The sequence below is a fragment of the Spermophilus citellus genome (genome assembly GCF_964194105.1).
Source record: "Spermophilus citellus genome assembly, chromosome: 15".
In the NCBI taxonomy this organism is placed as follows: domain Eukaryota; kingdom Metazoa; phylum Chordata; class Mammalia; order Rodentia; family Sciuridae; genus Spermophilus; species Spermophilus citellus.
The window spans coordinates 63,733,035-63,749,069 of NC_138195.1; the positions used below are offsets into that span (position 1 = coordinate 63,733,035).

Consider the following 16,035-nt stretch of genomic DNA (forward strand, 5'->3'; position numbering starts at 1 on the left):
AGTGATGATCCTGCGATGAAGGCAACAACATTTCCAACTCTTATCTCTGAGGACTATGGGCCTGAGACGCCAGGGCCTGTGGGGTGGGAGGGGGAGGGGCGCACTCCACAGCTCTTGCAGCCTCTGGGGCTGATTTTTCCAAGACTCACAAATCACCTGTCTCTCCACATGGGAGTGCATAGTTCAGGGACAGTGGCCATGCCGGCTTCTCTTGTTGCCTAGGACACGTACAGGTCTGATAAATATTCCTGAATGAATAAAAAAAGAAAAGAAAAAGGAAGGGCTGAGCTGAGCAAGGGGTCTGGAGAGGTTTGAGAAAAAAAGAGCAGGAAGGCCAGGGACAGCAGAGGGCTGAGGAGGGCCCTGTGAGAAATGGAGGAGGAAAAAAGGGGCCGTGAATGGAGTCCCAATTTCTTTGACCGTTGAAAATGAAACTGGGATTAATTGATGACCAAACAATGAAATTAAAAAAAAAAATGTCCTTATACTGTCCCATTTCATAGATGAGAACATAGAGAGAGGCCTTTTCAGGTGTGGTGATATATCTAATTAGAACCTAAAACTGAATGCTGGTCTCCTGGCTTCAAGCCATTGCTTTTCAGAAAAAATAAAATATCTTGTTCGAAGTTACCAGAGTGGCAGTGGTGACAGGGGTACTCAGGAGGGCCCTGGGAAGCCCAGTGAGGGACGGGCAAGAGCCCAAAGAGCCAGCCCAGGCACAGGGGCCGGGGGACTAGAAGCCATAATTTTGCTTGACGCAGGCATATGCCATTTGTTGCTCTCTAGGAAAGCTTGAACTTCCTGAGGGAAGTGACATGCTTTTTCTGACTTTTGTGACCCCCTCAGCACAGTATTGGGACAGGCTGTGCAGTCAGTAAGAGTCTCTGAATGAGCTCCTGCAGGTCCATCTGGTGGACCCTCGTGGCTGTTGCTAAACTGTCTCTTGGCACGATCTCTCCCCATCATGGAATCCCCTCCTTCCTTCTCTTTCCTTATGGGATCTTCTCCTTCCTTCCTTCTACCAGCTCATGTCCCTCCAGAGTTCCTTATTTAATTAATGGGAAGCCACCTGTCCCCAGGCACTTGGTTTCTCCCACAGCACCAAGCACTGGCTGCCATGCTCTCTGATGAGTCTAAGCTCTCACCCCTCATTGGCCTGTATTTCATACCTGTTTCAATTAATTAAGTTCCTCTAAGGCAGGATCCATATTTTTATTTCCCAAGTCATGTCAATGCTCACGTACTTCGCTGTTTTTCTCACATACCCCTAAGTCCTAACAAGACGTGGGTTAAAAGAAGTGTCAGCAAATGTGCACCCACACTGGGAGGCCCTCAGTCATTCATTCAGCAAATGTTGACTGGGCACCTTCAGAGACAGGCACCATGGGTCTAGTGGGAGGCTATCACTGAGCAAATAAAAAGGAAAATACAAGAGGGTGAAATTAAGCAAATACCTACTGTTGACTGAATATTTCTTGACTGGAACAAAAGAGGAACTGAGTAATGAAATCTGATAAGATTAAACATTTAATTTTGCATCATAGAAAGAAGACAGCTACTGGAATTGGGTTTGGAATCTAATCCCATCACTTAGAAAGTTTTAAAATAAGGCGGAATCTGTTTCACCACCTGTAAATGGGCATACTTATGTATGTAGGTTTTTGTAAAGATCGTCTGTGCAAACTGTACAACCCAGTGCCTGACACAGTGGCTCAGTGAAGGACCTGTGTTATCCATTTATTACAATTTGGTTTTCCATTCAGTGTTGGGTATGTGATCATAAAGGGGAAAAGATGAATGCAATCTAAGACAATTTGTCTTTTCAACAGAAAGAGGACTTGCCGGACCCACAGGCGGTAGAACTGTATGAATTCCGCTTCAGCGACTTCCCCATTACAGAGCACGAATTGATTAAATGTGGACTCCGAATGTTTTTTGAAATAAATGTGGTGGAGAAATTCAAAGTACCTGTAGAGGTCAGATGTTATTTCATTTAAAAAAAAAAAAAAAAACACGGTGTGATTCTGTTGCTGCACTTCCCTAATGTTTTCTGTGGTTCAAAAGATTAACTCGGTTTGGATTTTAAATTATCATTAACTTTGTAAATACATCAGCTTCAACTCTGTCAACAAGACCAACACATCTTTTGAGATAAGATTGTCACAGGCCTTCTAACCTTTAGAATTCGATTCCAAAGTCTGACCGACGTTGTCATCTTTGGGTAACAGGTTCTTACCAGATGGATGTACACGGTGAGGAAAGGGTACCGCGCTGTCACTTACCACAACTGGCGGCACGGGTTCAACGTGGGACAGACCATGTTTACTCTGCTGATGGTAGGTCACGAAGTCCTGGAAATCATTGTAAAACTGCCAGTTCCCACTTGAGCATGTAAAAGGTGGGTCCATTACTTCAGATGCTTCATTTTAAGTTCATGGTTACAATCAAACCCCAGTCTTGCTGCAGATGATCCCAGGAATGTGGGGAATCTCTGGGCACTGGGCTGGATTAGCACCCCGACATTCATGCAACTCATTTCTTAAAGGAAAATTCAGTCGCCTGCTAGGTTTGGGAATTTCCCAGAATGCTATGTGACACACAAGAAATAAGCCAACTCTCTGTGAAATCCTGGTGGGTGCAGGCAGGCCTTGCTGGGGAGATGTATTAATTGACATAAATATGTGCCTCTGTATATTTTTAGACAGGAAGACTAAAAAAATACTACACAGACCTGGAAGCTTTTGCCATGCTTGCTGCTGCCTTCTGCCATGACATTGATCACAGAGGCACCAATAATTTGTACCAGATGAAGTAAGTGAACACAAATGCAGTATTGACATGTCCTTGTGGGTGTTCCAAGGTGCCTAGGGGGAGAAGAAAACTTTCCCTATCTGTTAGCCCAGTGAATTTCTCTTCACCTGGTTTGGGAACAGCAATGCCTTATTCTGTTCCCTCCCAAGCTTCAGCCATCGTGATGATGTCTGCTCTTTCTGCCCAGCTGCTTACATCTTTCCGTTTCCATTTCCAAATGCCTTATTTTTATATGCCTTCATTTTTTTTTTCTTTATTTAATCAGAGTACTGACTTCAAATCAGAGTACTGACTTTCATTTTCTGGGAACAGCGGCGGTGCATGCCATAGTCCCAGCTGTTCAGGAGGCTGAGGCAGGGGAATTGCACGTTTGAGGCCAGCCTTAGCAACTTAGCAAGGCCCTGTCTCAAAATAATAATTGTAAAAAAGGGCCGATGCAGCTCAGTGGTAGAGCGTTCCTGGGTTCAGTTCACCATACTGAGAAAAAGAAAAGTACGTTAATCTTAGGCTTAAATTTGTGTCCATCTAAGAATGCTCCCCAGCTTGAGCTGGAGAACACTTCTTCCTGGGCTCATTACCCTTCATTTCTTGGTCCTTTGGCTTCTAAAAGTCAAACCCTCCTTTAGCTGGTCTTCTATCCTAACATCAATGCCATTTTCCTCTCTCGCCCCAAGAAAGAAAGTGCAATAATAAGGGGGCAGGCTCAGGGTCAGACAGATTTGGTTTCACTGGGTTCACAAGTTATTTCTGCTTTATAAGCCTCAATTTCCTCATCTGGAAAATAGGAATTATAATCATGGCATCTAACAGGTAAGGTCTTTGTAAAGATTAAGTGAGAAAATGCCTATAAAGCCCTCAGCTTATGGTAGACTCTTAGCCCTTAATGAATATGAAATATTTTGATTTCTTTTATTAGTCATTGGTATTCTTCAAAATTCATCAGCTGTATTCGTGCTAGACCAGATCCTTGAAAAAAAAATTTTTTAAGGATAAAGAAACTTTCTTATGATGATTTTCATCCTGTACAGACATAACAGTGAGTCCATGTTCGAAGCATGATGTTTCTCTCAGGTCGTCCAAGTTCAGAGTCACCCAAAGCACCCTTGTTCAAGGATCATGATCATCCTTGATAGTGGTTTTAAAGATGCACTATCTGCCTCAGTTATACTTCACCCCCATTTCTGACACATAACCCACCCCTCTCCAGAGGTAGTGAGGTGTTTCGAGAAGATCAGGCTTAGGAGTATTGGTTTTGGGGGTCCAACTCCTGTCTGCTTGAGGTATCTTGGGTGAGGTACTTAATCTATTTAAGATTCAGTTTCTTAGCTATGAAATGGATATAATAATAGCCTCTCAAAGATTGTGATGAGAATCCAATGACATTATATATGTGAAACCTACATAGTTGGTGCTCAAGAAAAACATTGAGCAAATGTAAAGCACTTTGTAAATAGTGATTCCTCACCTTCAGCAGTGGTAGCGGTTAGGTCTTGTCCTGAAAGGGGGATCTGCTGAGGCTTGGGGCAAGAATCTCTTCATCATGGGTTCGTCCGGTCCACGCTGATCATTCTGTCCTATGTGCAAATCTCCTGACAGTGGTTGGAGTTCTCTGCCTCTTTCACTTTGGGCAGTATATTAACCAATTCAGTTACAAAGGACCTAACATTCATGGGGTACCCTCTTGTGTGCTGGACGAAGCTAAGAACTTGACATGCATTGTCTTATTTTATCCTCCTAGCACCCCCCATGGGAGATACTGACATTCCCCACTGTTATGGATGAGAAAATCAGTTCAAAAGGAGGAAGCCACACTTACCTTAGGTTACAGGAAGCATCAGGATTGGGTGTGGTGTCTCACCTCCCGGTTTGTAGGAAAAAGATGCCTATCCCATATCCCAGATCTCTGCCTTGGCCGGCCAGTGTGGGGACTCTTAGGGTCTTTAAAACATGTCTCTTCTGGAAACTGGACACAAGCAATGCATGAAGATTAAATGAGGTCGTATGTAGAAGTGGGGATGGGAAGGGTTGCCTGACTGCAGAGCAGGACAGGCCTGTCTTCCCTCAGTCTCAGGTGGAACTACATCCTTCTGGGAGTTCCACTAAGCTCTCGGGGGTCAAATGCAGTCTTTTTTTTTTTTTTTTTTTTTTTGCACACAGTACTTCAATAGCAATTTTGATGAACTTCTTTATGTACCCCTATTTTGTTGGAAGAATGGCTCAGGGAGTCCACAAAGATGTTGTGACATTACTTTTTATTAAGTAGTTAATAAGAAGGTTGAATAAGACTCAATAATTCTTCTCACACTGATGGTACCAATGAAGCCACCTATGGAGTCCCCTGAAACTGTTGGGACACTGATGACTCTGCTTCCTGGCTTGACCTTGTTCCCTTGATCTGATTACTTGTCTCCAAAATGTGTGAAATCCTTCGTTTCCTTTCCACTCTTATCTCCCAGCCTTAGACTGTGCTCTCGACAATGCCCTAAAAACCTTGCCATTTTCAAAATTCTATTTATTATTCCCTCAAGTTTTTGTGTTCTCTTTGTTTACTTCACTCATATAACCAGTTTGTTTTCCATTCCATGCTTTTATGTTTGTAGATTTCTTTGTCCCTCTCATCCCCTTTTCTCTGATTAGTTTTTTAGTTCACTGATCTTTGGGTCTCCTTTGATTACTGGAGAAATGCCATTATCAGAAAAAAAAATTAGAAATTTTAGAATTCACTCATCCTTCCATCCAGTGTAGGGCCTCTCTTCTCCTATATGCCTTCCTCTTTCCTCTGGCCTACGTTTGATTATTCTCCATAATGGAGAACCTACTTGCTTACAAGGCAGAGCATTCTATTCTATATGACTCCAATGTTCTTCATGATATTGAACTGAAATTGATCTCCCCACAACTTTGGTTTCTCCTAGTTCAGGTCTCTAGTTCTGGCACAATATGTATAATTTATCATCCACAGACTATTCCTTCATCTAGTAAAGAAAATTATCATGTCCCTCTTCCCAAAGTATACTCTTTCCCCAGTTGTGCACACCAAGTCCTTTTAATTTTTTTTTCATAATGGTTTTCATCATGTAATTCTTCTTATCATTATTCTCTGAACCCACTCCAGTGTTTTTATGTCATTCCTAAAATGTGGGTCCTGGAGTTTGACAGAGTAATCCACACATGGTTCGAAGTACTACCTTGAATCCTGATTAACCTTCATCTTCTTGATTTGATTCTTTATTCTCCTTTTCAGTCATACTCTGTAAATCAACAAATTAGGGTGGGGTTTTTTCAGTTTTTTTTTTTTTTAATCATCTATAGGTTGGAGAGTCATGGCTTCCGTCCATGTTTATTCAAGTCATTGATGAAATTATGCATCAGGGCAAAACAAGGCAGAGCCCTGGGGCAAGAGTGGAAACCCACTTCTAGGCAATTGATTAAGGCAACCCGCAAGGCAGCACTGTGGGCTCTGCTTTCTAGCTGTTTGAGTATTGAATGAAGACGCCCAATATTCCAGCCTGCATGGAAGGTATCAAGAGGCATCTTCTCTATAGCCTCACTGAGGTCCAGACACAGGCTGTCCCTGGCCTTCTGCTCCATCGTCACAGAAGCGCTCCTAACATTGACACTGTGGCTGCATCTTCTCTGCAGTTCCCATTGCTTATTCTGTACATGTTCACACACCATCTGTTTAAAGTTTCAGACATGCGTCAACCTCCTGTTCTCTCAGCCTCAAATTGCACCCTCTCCTACTTCTTAAGTTTTATCCTAGCCAGGCGCAGTGGGCGCAAGCCCATTACCCAGCAGCTCGGGAGGCTGAGATAGGAGGATCACAAGTTTAAAGCCAATCTTAGGAATTTTGCTTAGGCCCTAAGCAACTCAGTGAGACCCTGTCTCTAAATAAAACATTAAAAAGGGCTGGGAATGTACTTCAGTGGTCAAGTGCTCCTGGTTTAAACCCCCAGCGCCAAAAATAAATAAATAAGTTTTAACATAAGTTTTACTTGTATCCAGTCTTCAATCATCCAAGGCAATACCTCAAAATTTCCTAGAGGACACCAACAATGATTCCCCCTCAACACACACACACTCAAATCCCAGCAGCAGTTGGGAATGATACTCACCTGTGTTAAAGGGCCTCTCTGCTCTCAACTCTCACCACCTCCTGCTGGAGTTTTAATTTTCAAAAATTATTCTTGGAAAGATAAGGAAACCTGGTAGGCTAAGTAATCGGATCACACATGTCGTCTCTGTTTCTTCAACTTCTCTCTTCTAATTATTTTCTCCCTGAATGATTAGAGTTAAATTTTCAATACTTCAGGCTAACTATTGCCAGGCCCTCTAATGTAGAAAATTATTAACGAATATTGTGTTTTTCTTTTCTTTCCTTTTCTTGGAAGTCCTTCCTTCAATGTTCTTTCATCTTCTTTGGAAATTACCTGTTTTTATTTTGGTACCAGGTTGAGCCCAGGGGTGCTTAACTACTGAGCCACATCCCCAGCCTGTTTTATATTCTTGTTTTGAGACAGGGTCTCGATAAGCTGCTTAGAGCCTCACTAAGTTGTTGAGGCTGGCTTTGGACTCGTGATCCTCCTGCCTCAGTCTCCTGAGCCGATGGATAATAGGCGTGTGCTACCATGCTGGGCTTGTGAATTGCTTTTACTAAGAAAACATTTTGCCAGACTAGTTTCCTCTCTTCCCAAATATGTATAGATGTGTGTGTGTGTGTGTGTGTGTGTAAATTAATTATTTTTTACAGAACTATTTGTGAATTGGTTGCAGACATCATGGCATTTTATTCCTAAATATTTCAGCATACATTTCCAAAGAAGAAGGGGGACATACGTCTACATAAACACAAGACAATGATCACCCTCAGGAAATTTTGTTTTGATAACAATACTATTATCTAACACAGAATTTTTTCTCAAAATTTTTCAATTACCCCGATAATATCCTGTCTAGCTATCTGCTCTCTGATTCAGGATATGGTCAAGGATCACATGTACTTAGTTGCCAGGTATCTTTAATCTCCTTTAATCAGTCTTTTTGTGTCTTTCAGGTTGTTGATATTTTTGAAGAGTTATTTTGCACAATATCCCTCAATTTGTATTTAGTCAATTGTTTCCTGATTAAATTCAGGTTGACATTTTGGGCAAGGATTCTTTATAGATGATCTTGTGCCTTCTCTGTGTATTGCATCAGAGGTCCATGATATCAATTTGTCACTTCAGCTATGAGGTTAAGAATACTTATAGATATGTGCAGCAGATCCCTTTTTCTAGAACATTTTCTCCTTGGTAAAGAATAAGTAATAGGTGAAGTGCTGTTTTGAAGCTGGGAAAATATCTAGTTTCCCAATATTATATTTGATTGATGTTTATAACCCTAACAGAATTAATCATTCACTCCCTTCTAAGTAGAATTGAACTTGATTCATTTAAAGAAAATCTCCAGTGCTGACACAGAGTAGGAATTCAAATATTTATTAAAATTGTAATCAGTTATAATACTGCTCCAACAGTTTAATTATTCCATAATCAGAGTATTATCCCTCCGTAAAGTTCTGTTTTCTATGAAGTAAAGTGAAACTTCTCTACTGTCTGCCATCTATATTTCTTGTATCTTCCTTTATTAAATTATTTTTTCTATATTTCTATGACAAATTCCTATAATTTGTAGACCTTGGGTTCAGCCTCTTTTTACCTCTTATTCCTTTCATCTTTTTATTTTCAATACAGCTTCCGGTTCCTGGGCCAGGAGGTGCTGGAGAAAAACAGGGTACCAAAGTCTGAGGTTCCCATTTATATAACCCTTAACAAAAGGGAACTTTAAATATAAATGTATTTCACTGTCTTGGGGGAGGAGGGGAAGAATGTTACTTTATGGTGATTTTCATCTTGATTCTGGGAAATTCTTACTGAACACATTCTAAGCAAATAATTTAAGGGCTTTCACAGGTTTGCTACATGTTTGTAAGTCAGGCTCCACCACCATAGATCCTGGGGGAACTTAAACATTTTAGCTACAAGCTAGGTGCACTACTATAATCCCAGGGACACAGGAAGCTGAGGCAGGAGGATGGCAAGTTTCTAGCCAGCTTCAGATACTTAGTGAGACCCTGAGGGCTGTAGATGGAGTTCGATGGGAAAGCACCCCTGGTTTAATTTCTGGAGAAAGGAAGAAAGGAAGAAAGAGAGAGAGAGAGAGAGAGAGAGAGAGAGAGAGAGAGAGAGAGAGAGAGAAAGGGGGGAGGGAGGGGAGGAAGGAAGGAAGGAAGGAAGGAAGGAAGGAAGGAAGGAAGGAAGGAAGGAAGGAAAGAAGGAGGGAGGGAGGAGAGAAAGAGAGAGAGGGAGGGAAGGGAAGGAGGAAGGAAGGGAGGGAGAGAAGGAGGGAAAAGATTTTAGATACAGGAGATGAACTGAACTCTAATATAAATAATTTAAGCATTGTTTTTTTTCCATTTTTTTCTGAAATAGCATATTCTCATCTGTTAAACCTAAAAAAAAACTTTTCAATATGTTATTTTTGACCATTTCACAGAAACATTTAGTGGGTGAAAGAGGAGAGATATGGAAAAAAAGAATCCCGAGACAGTAAAGATTCTGTAGTATGGACTTCTGTGTGATCCTTTAACAGCTAAAGTTGTGGTTTTCCTCCTAGGTCCACGTCTCCACTGGCAAGGCTTCATGGGTCATCTATTTTGGAGAGGCACCATCTGGAGTACAGTAAGACCCTCTTGAATGATGAGGTAAGTGCACCTTTCTTTAGGGCAGCTTACTGATTCTGGATCAGAGCCCTAACCCACAGAAAATGCTGGAAAGAGAGTAGCCCTGAGTTATGGTATTGACAAAGCATGCCTTACCATGTGGATTGCTATACTGCCGTTGTTTTTGAACCATTAGTTGAAGTAGCTCAGACAGAGAACCATGGAAAGTCAACAGAATCTCTGTGCGTCCCTGGGCAAAGAAGTAAAAGCATACGGTGGATGTGAAAGACTCTGCATACTGAGCATACATAAGTTAATGTAAAGGGGGAAAGAGGCCACGCAGGTGCCTGGTTTTCTTACACTTCTTGGGGCACACACTGTGGAGCCTGGTTTGTGCCTTGGAGAGAGCCGGACTTGATAGTGGAATAGGCATGGATCAGGAAATAAGACAGAAACAGGTAGCTGCCATCAGAGGGGCACGGAGTCATGTTCTGGAACTCCAAAGGGAGGGAACACATTCATGGGAGGAAAAAGGGAAGGGGTCAGAGATGGCTTTAGGTAGGAAGTGGCTTTAAGTCTTTTGAATTCATGATGAGTGGCACCTATCACGTTCTGCTAGTCTCCCTTCCATAGAAGCTGCTTATTCTTCTTCTCTTCATCAGTTTTATTTAAGGGGTAGATAGATAGGTGGGAAAGTTGTGAACATAATGTAATAACACTTTCTTAAGAAAGTTTCAAACCAAAACCAATTCAAATGAGTTGTTATTCAATAGAGGGGACACTATTTTTCACAGGCAACAAACTTACTTAGAATTGTATGCTCATTAGGATAAATACAGCCTCTGGAGAGTGGGGCTTTTTTCTCATCTACAGTAATAATCTTTTATTAAAGACTCAAGGAGGGGGGCTGGGGATGTGGCTCAAGCGGTAGCGCGCTCGCTTGGCATGCGTGCGGCCCGGGTTCGATCCTCAGCACCACATACAAACAAAGATGTTGTGTCCGCCGAAAACTACAAAATAAATATTAAAATTATCTCTCTCTCTTTCTCTCTCTCACTCTCTCTTAAAAAAAAAAAGACTCAGGGAGGGAATACACATAAATAAGTCAAGTCTAGAGAGAACACTCAATTCTTCTAGGTAATGAAAAGCCTCAAGATGGTCCATACAAGCCATGTGGGAACATCTTCTAAGGCAGAGTGACTGGGCAGATAAGTGGAAAAAAAAAGAAAATGATCTGAGTGGTTTTAATAATGTCTGATTGATAAGCACTCAGCACTACATCCACCCTAAACCTGCTGTAGCTTTTCTCAATCAGCAATGCCCTTGGTGAAACATGTCGTCTACCCTTAGTCTGTTTTCTGTTGCTATAACAAAATATCAGAGACTGGATAATTTATAGAGTAGAAGTTTATTTTGGTTCACATTTTTGGAAACTGGGAAATCCAAGATCAGACGGCCACATCTGCTGAGTCTCAGGGTGGAAGAGCAGGTAGGCATGAAGAAGAGACAGTCGTAAGCGTCTGTCTTGCTTTATAACAACTTTCATGAGAACAAACTTCCAGAAAGGCATTAATCCCTCCCAATGACACCTTCACTTCTCAAGGGCCTCACCAACACCCTTACGTTGCGAATCAAATTTCAACATGAGTTTCAGAGAGGACAAACCATGTTTGATTCATTGCACCTTGAGTGAGTCTAGATGGTGGTTGTCAGACATGGGTGTCCAGACTAGCTTCTTTAGAATTGCCAGTTTACTGGTATGTGTGTGTTTGTGTGTGTGTGTGTGTGTGTGTGTGTGTGTGTGTGTTCTTGAAAGCACAGTCTGGCCAGCCTTTTTGGAGCCAGAGTCTAGGGTTTTGCATTTGAACCAGGCCTCTTTAATCCTGAGGGGCAGATAGAATCTCTCCCTACAGCAGAAATCCTCGCATAGGTAATAGCTGTTCTATGGCAATTAAAAGAAGAGTAGAGGGGCTGGGGTTGTGGCTCAGCGGTAGAGCACTCTCCTCCCACGTGCGAGACCCTGGGTTCGATCCTCAGTACCACATAAAAAAATAAATAAATAAGTGAAATAAAGGTATTGTGTCTAACTACAACTAAAAAATAAATATTAAAAAAAAAAGAAGATGGGAGAGGAGGGGAGGATAGGAAGGGCAGCAGAATAGAATCGACAATATGATTGATGTATGTACATTCCATGTATGTATTATATATCAAAATACATTCTGCTGTCATGTATGACTAAAAAAAAAATAAAAATTAAAAAACAAAGAAGAGGAGGAGTAGACTGGAAGGAATTCAGGAAAGGAAAACTGTCATCACCTAATTTGTTATGATTCTTTGTTTTGCTTATGGAACAATCTTTGGTTTCTGAGTAAGAATTTTCTGTACATCCCATTGTTTCTATGATACCACCATGAGGCCATGTCAAATATATCTATCACTTAATTATACATTTATTTACTAAAGCAAAATACATTTTAAAAGCTACAGCCAAATATCTCAATGCTTGCCATTGGAAGGCTCCCGGTATCTTACATGTTTTGACAGTTTATAACAGAGTTATGGTTTTCCCACCTTAATTTTTTATGTTATGTACTTTGCAGCCTAAATTGACTTTGATGGCTATATAAATACTTATTATTCTTTCTAAAAAGGAATATTACATCTCAGTAATCTTTGCTATCTTTTCAAGGACCTGTCTACAATACTATTCGACCTGCTAATTGCAAATGTTTAAAGCCTTGTCAATAGAGTCGCTAGGTGATGTAATCGCATAGCTTATTTATGAGCAAATTGAACACTAAGGAAAAAAAAAGATACTTTTATATATCAGATGTGCTTTTCCTATTTTGGGAACATAATGTAGTTCTTTTGCTTTTTAATTCTGTAAAGAAAATACACATATTAAAGTTTTTAAAAATTTTTTAAATGAATATAATAATCCTTGGGATTTTAAACCAGATAGAAATCAACCCTTTACCTGAATGAATGGGTAGAAATCTTTTTAGCCAGATTTTTTTTTCTTAGTGTTCAATTTGCTCATAAAGAAATGTCTTTTTCTCAGTGCTGAGGCTGGAAGTCCAGGCTTTTCCCATGCTGAGCAGGTGCTCTACTGCTGAGCACCAGTATAAATTTTAATACTAAAATTTGCTCTACAGAAAATTTCTACAAATGACAAAATAAATTGCTCAGTCTAAATCACAGAACCCCGTTATTACTCAGAACATCCCTTTTTGTTCCGTTTAATACAAAGAAATAGCACAGAAGAAATTAAAGGCTCTGTGTCCAGTCACCAGTGAGGCCACAACATGTTGCAATATTCTTCTGTGGGTGTCAAAGGCACCACCGTGAAGATCAGATTTGCCCATACTTTCTCTGGCTTCAACTCACCTGTGAGCGCCAATCAGAGCCAATTAAAACCATTTCTATCTGTTTTGCTGTGCTACATGGAATTCATATTTTTATTGCCATTTTAATAGTCAGGGAAGAACAAAAATAGATTCTTTTTGTGAGCTAGTGAAGCCAGCTGAGCAAGTGGGGCTGGGCCTGACTGGGCCTGGCCTGGGGAACAGCCCTCCTGTCTTCCTTTGGAGCCCTTGTCTTTATATTATGTTTCAGCAAAATGCTCAGTGTATGTGTGGGAGAGGGGACAGAATACCACATCTCATGTATTTTTTAAATTAATGATTTCAGAGTTATTACAAAAACTATATATGCCCACTATAAAAATTCAAGCCATAGGGAAAAACTCAAAGACAAATATAGAAAGAAAAAACAACACTTTAAATCCTTCCACCCAGAAACAGATACTTCATTAACATTTAAAGAATTTGATTGCAGTCACCCTGTGACTATATACAGGCAGCACGGAGAGAAACAATTTTTCAAAAGCAAAATCACACCACAAGCTATTTTTTGAGTTATTTTTTAAATCAACTTTATTAAAGAAACACATACACACACACACACACACACACACACACACACGCTTCCCTTTAAAATGTTCAGTTCTGAGTTTTTACCATTTTATACAACTGGAGAACCACTACCACAATCAAGATACAGAATGTTCCTGTCTCCCCCGATGATTGCTCATGCCCCTCTTCTCTCCCAGCCCCAACTGACCATTGAAATGCTTTCAGTCCTTGTGGATTTGTTTGCATGTTCTGGATTTTAACAAGTACAATCATACAATAAGCTCTCTTCCATGCTGGCTTCTTTCATGCAGAATATAATTTTAAAATTCATCCATGCTCTTGTTAGTGATTCCTTCCTTTTCGTTGCTCAGTAGAATTCCATTAATCTTAAATAAAGGGCATTGGACTGAGGCTGTAGCTCAGTGGTAGAGCTAGCATGTGTGAAGCCCCGGGTTCAATCCCCAGCACCACAAAAATTTAAACAATAAGAAATAAAAGGCACTCAATGATTTACTTGAATATATCAGAAACATTTTAGAGATGGAAGGAAATGCAGAATTTTACACGATTGTGTCATTATCACAAGAGATGTTAGTTCTTAAAGACCCCTCTAAAGTGAATAACAAATGTCAGTGAAAAGTTATGGAAGGTATATCTGAGCATATAAGTGTTTATTTTTAAACAATATGTGTCAACTGTATAGTATCTATTAACTCCCTGCTATAAAATGTGAAGCAGATAAGATGCTTAAACTTTCCCCACATCTTCACCTCCATTTTACAAGGAATTTATTATCATTTGTATTTTTTTTACCATCATCAGTAGCTATAAAATTTATGTTTTGCTTTATCATTTCTGCTGTCAACTTAATTCAATTTTATGGTCCAGTACACATTGACCCTTTGCATTTCCATGAGGAATTTTCGAATTCATTTGTCAATTTATGAAAACACATACATAACTTGTTAGTATTTTGTTGGAATTGCACTGTGTAGGTTTTTTTTTTTTTTTTTTTTTTGTTTGTTTGTTTGTTTTGTACCGGGGCTTGAACTCAGGGGCCCTCAATCACTAAGCCACATTCCCAGCCCTATTTTGTATTTTATTTAGAGACAGGGTCTCCCTCAGTTGCTTAGTGTCTCCCCATTGCTGACGCTGGCTTTGAACTTGTGATCCTCCTGCCTCAGCCCACCTCCACTGAGATTACAATCGTGTGCTGCTGTGTGTTGCAGGTGCTTGTTCCGTTTTGAAAATTACTCATCTTTCAATGTAGCCAGATCTGCTGTGGAATACTGTGGGGAAGGGGCAGGAACAGCTGGGGGAAATCCTCAGCTTCCAGTTTGTTGCCTCAAACACTTTCACCAATGCATTCTTTTTTTTTTTTAAACTTGGGTTCTTTTTTAGTTAAATATGACAGTAGAATTCACTCGATGCAATTACACAAGCATGGACTATCTATTTCTAAATAGGACCCCTTTCTTGTGGATGTACATGATGGTGAGATTTACTCTGGTGTATTCATACATGTACATAGGAAAATTATGTCAAACTCATTCCATTCATTCTTTTCCCCATCCCCTCTCCCTTCCTTTTATTCCCATTTGTCTTCACACACTGAACTTCTATCCCCTCCCCCCTTGTTGTGGGTTAGATCCACATATCAGAGAAAACATTTGCCCTTAGTTTTTTTTTGGGGGGGGGAGGGGGCGAGGACCAACTCATCCTCCGGTTTTCTAGAAGTTGTAAGGTTCATACTGAGCAAAGTCTAGAAATGCAATGGACTCTGCACCAGGATCGGGCCATTGCTGTCGGCTCCTTCCTTCACCCCTCTTCCCTGGCATTCCCTACTGCATGGGGAACAGTACAAGGAGTCAGAGCAGGGCTTGTCCACAGAGCTTTCTGCTACTGCTGTGAGCACAAACATCCTGAGGTCTATTGTTTTAATGAAAAACTTACCAGCAATCCCCAAAGCTCCAACTTTTTTTTTCATGAAAAGAAAGCCTGAAGTTCCATATTTATTTTATAATATATACCAATGAATCAAAGTTACGCCATGTGTTATTTTCAAAGAAACATTCACATCCATTTTTATATTACATTCAAAGCAAAAAACACAAGGCTTACAATTTGACCTACCCACAGCAAGTCATAATATTGAAAACTTAAGTTTCAACATCTTATTCTAGCATTGTATCTGCCTTGGAACAAATGTCTCTCAGTGTTCAGACCTATAAAAAGTGGTTCTGAACTAGTCATTAGAGGCATATAATGTTTCCAAACCTCTGGGAATATATTATTTTACTGGATTAAGGCTCTTTTGATGCATTCAGCTAAACTAAATAAGTAGCAAAAAAAAAAAAAGCTCCAACTTTATGTGTATGTTTGTTCCAAAGGGATTTAATGGAGTTTTTAAAACTACATACAACATTAAAGATAAAGCAAATGACGGCTAGTGAAAGAATGAGAAAAATGAGATGAAGCATGGCAAAGACCGTCCAAACCCAATGTGTGAAGACAAATGGGAAAACAGTGAGGTTCAAACATTTATTAAACATCAGCCACAGGTTTGGCCAAGAGCATCCTAGCAACTAACATGAAAACAGAAATAGG

General features: G+C 40.3%; 1 protein-coding gene across 1 annotated transcript in view; it reads left to right on the forward strand.

Annotated features, from left to right (window-relative positions):
* Positions 1 to 16,035, forward strand: part of PDE6C (phosphodiesterase 6C) — a 51,067-nt gene that overhangs the window by 24,428 nt on the left and 10,604 nt on the right. Inside the window, exons 12-15 of the mRNA XM_081267045.1 lie at positions 1,830 to 1,976; positions 2,229 to 2,336; positions 2,702 to 2,811; positions 9,466 to 9,553. Coding sequence (XP_081123171.1) covers positions 1,830 to 1,976; positions 2,229 to 2,336; positions 2,702 to 2,811; positions 9,466 to 9,553 — 453 coding nt within the window. The remainder of the gene's footprint in view (positions 1 to 1,829; positions 1,977 to 2,228; positions 2,337 to 2,701; positions 2,812 to 9,465; positions 9,554 to 16,035) is intronic.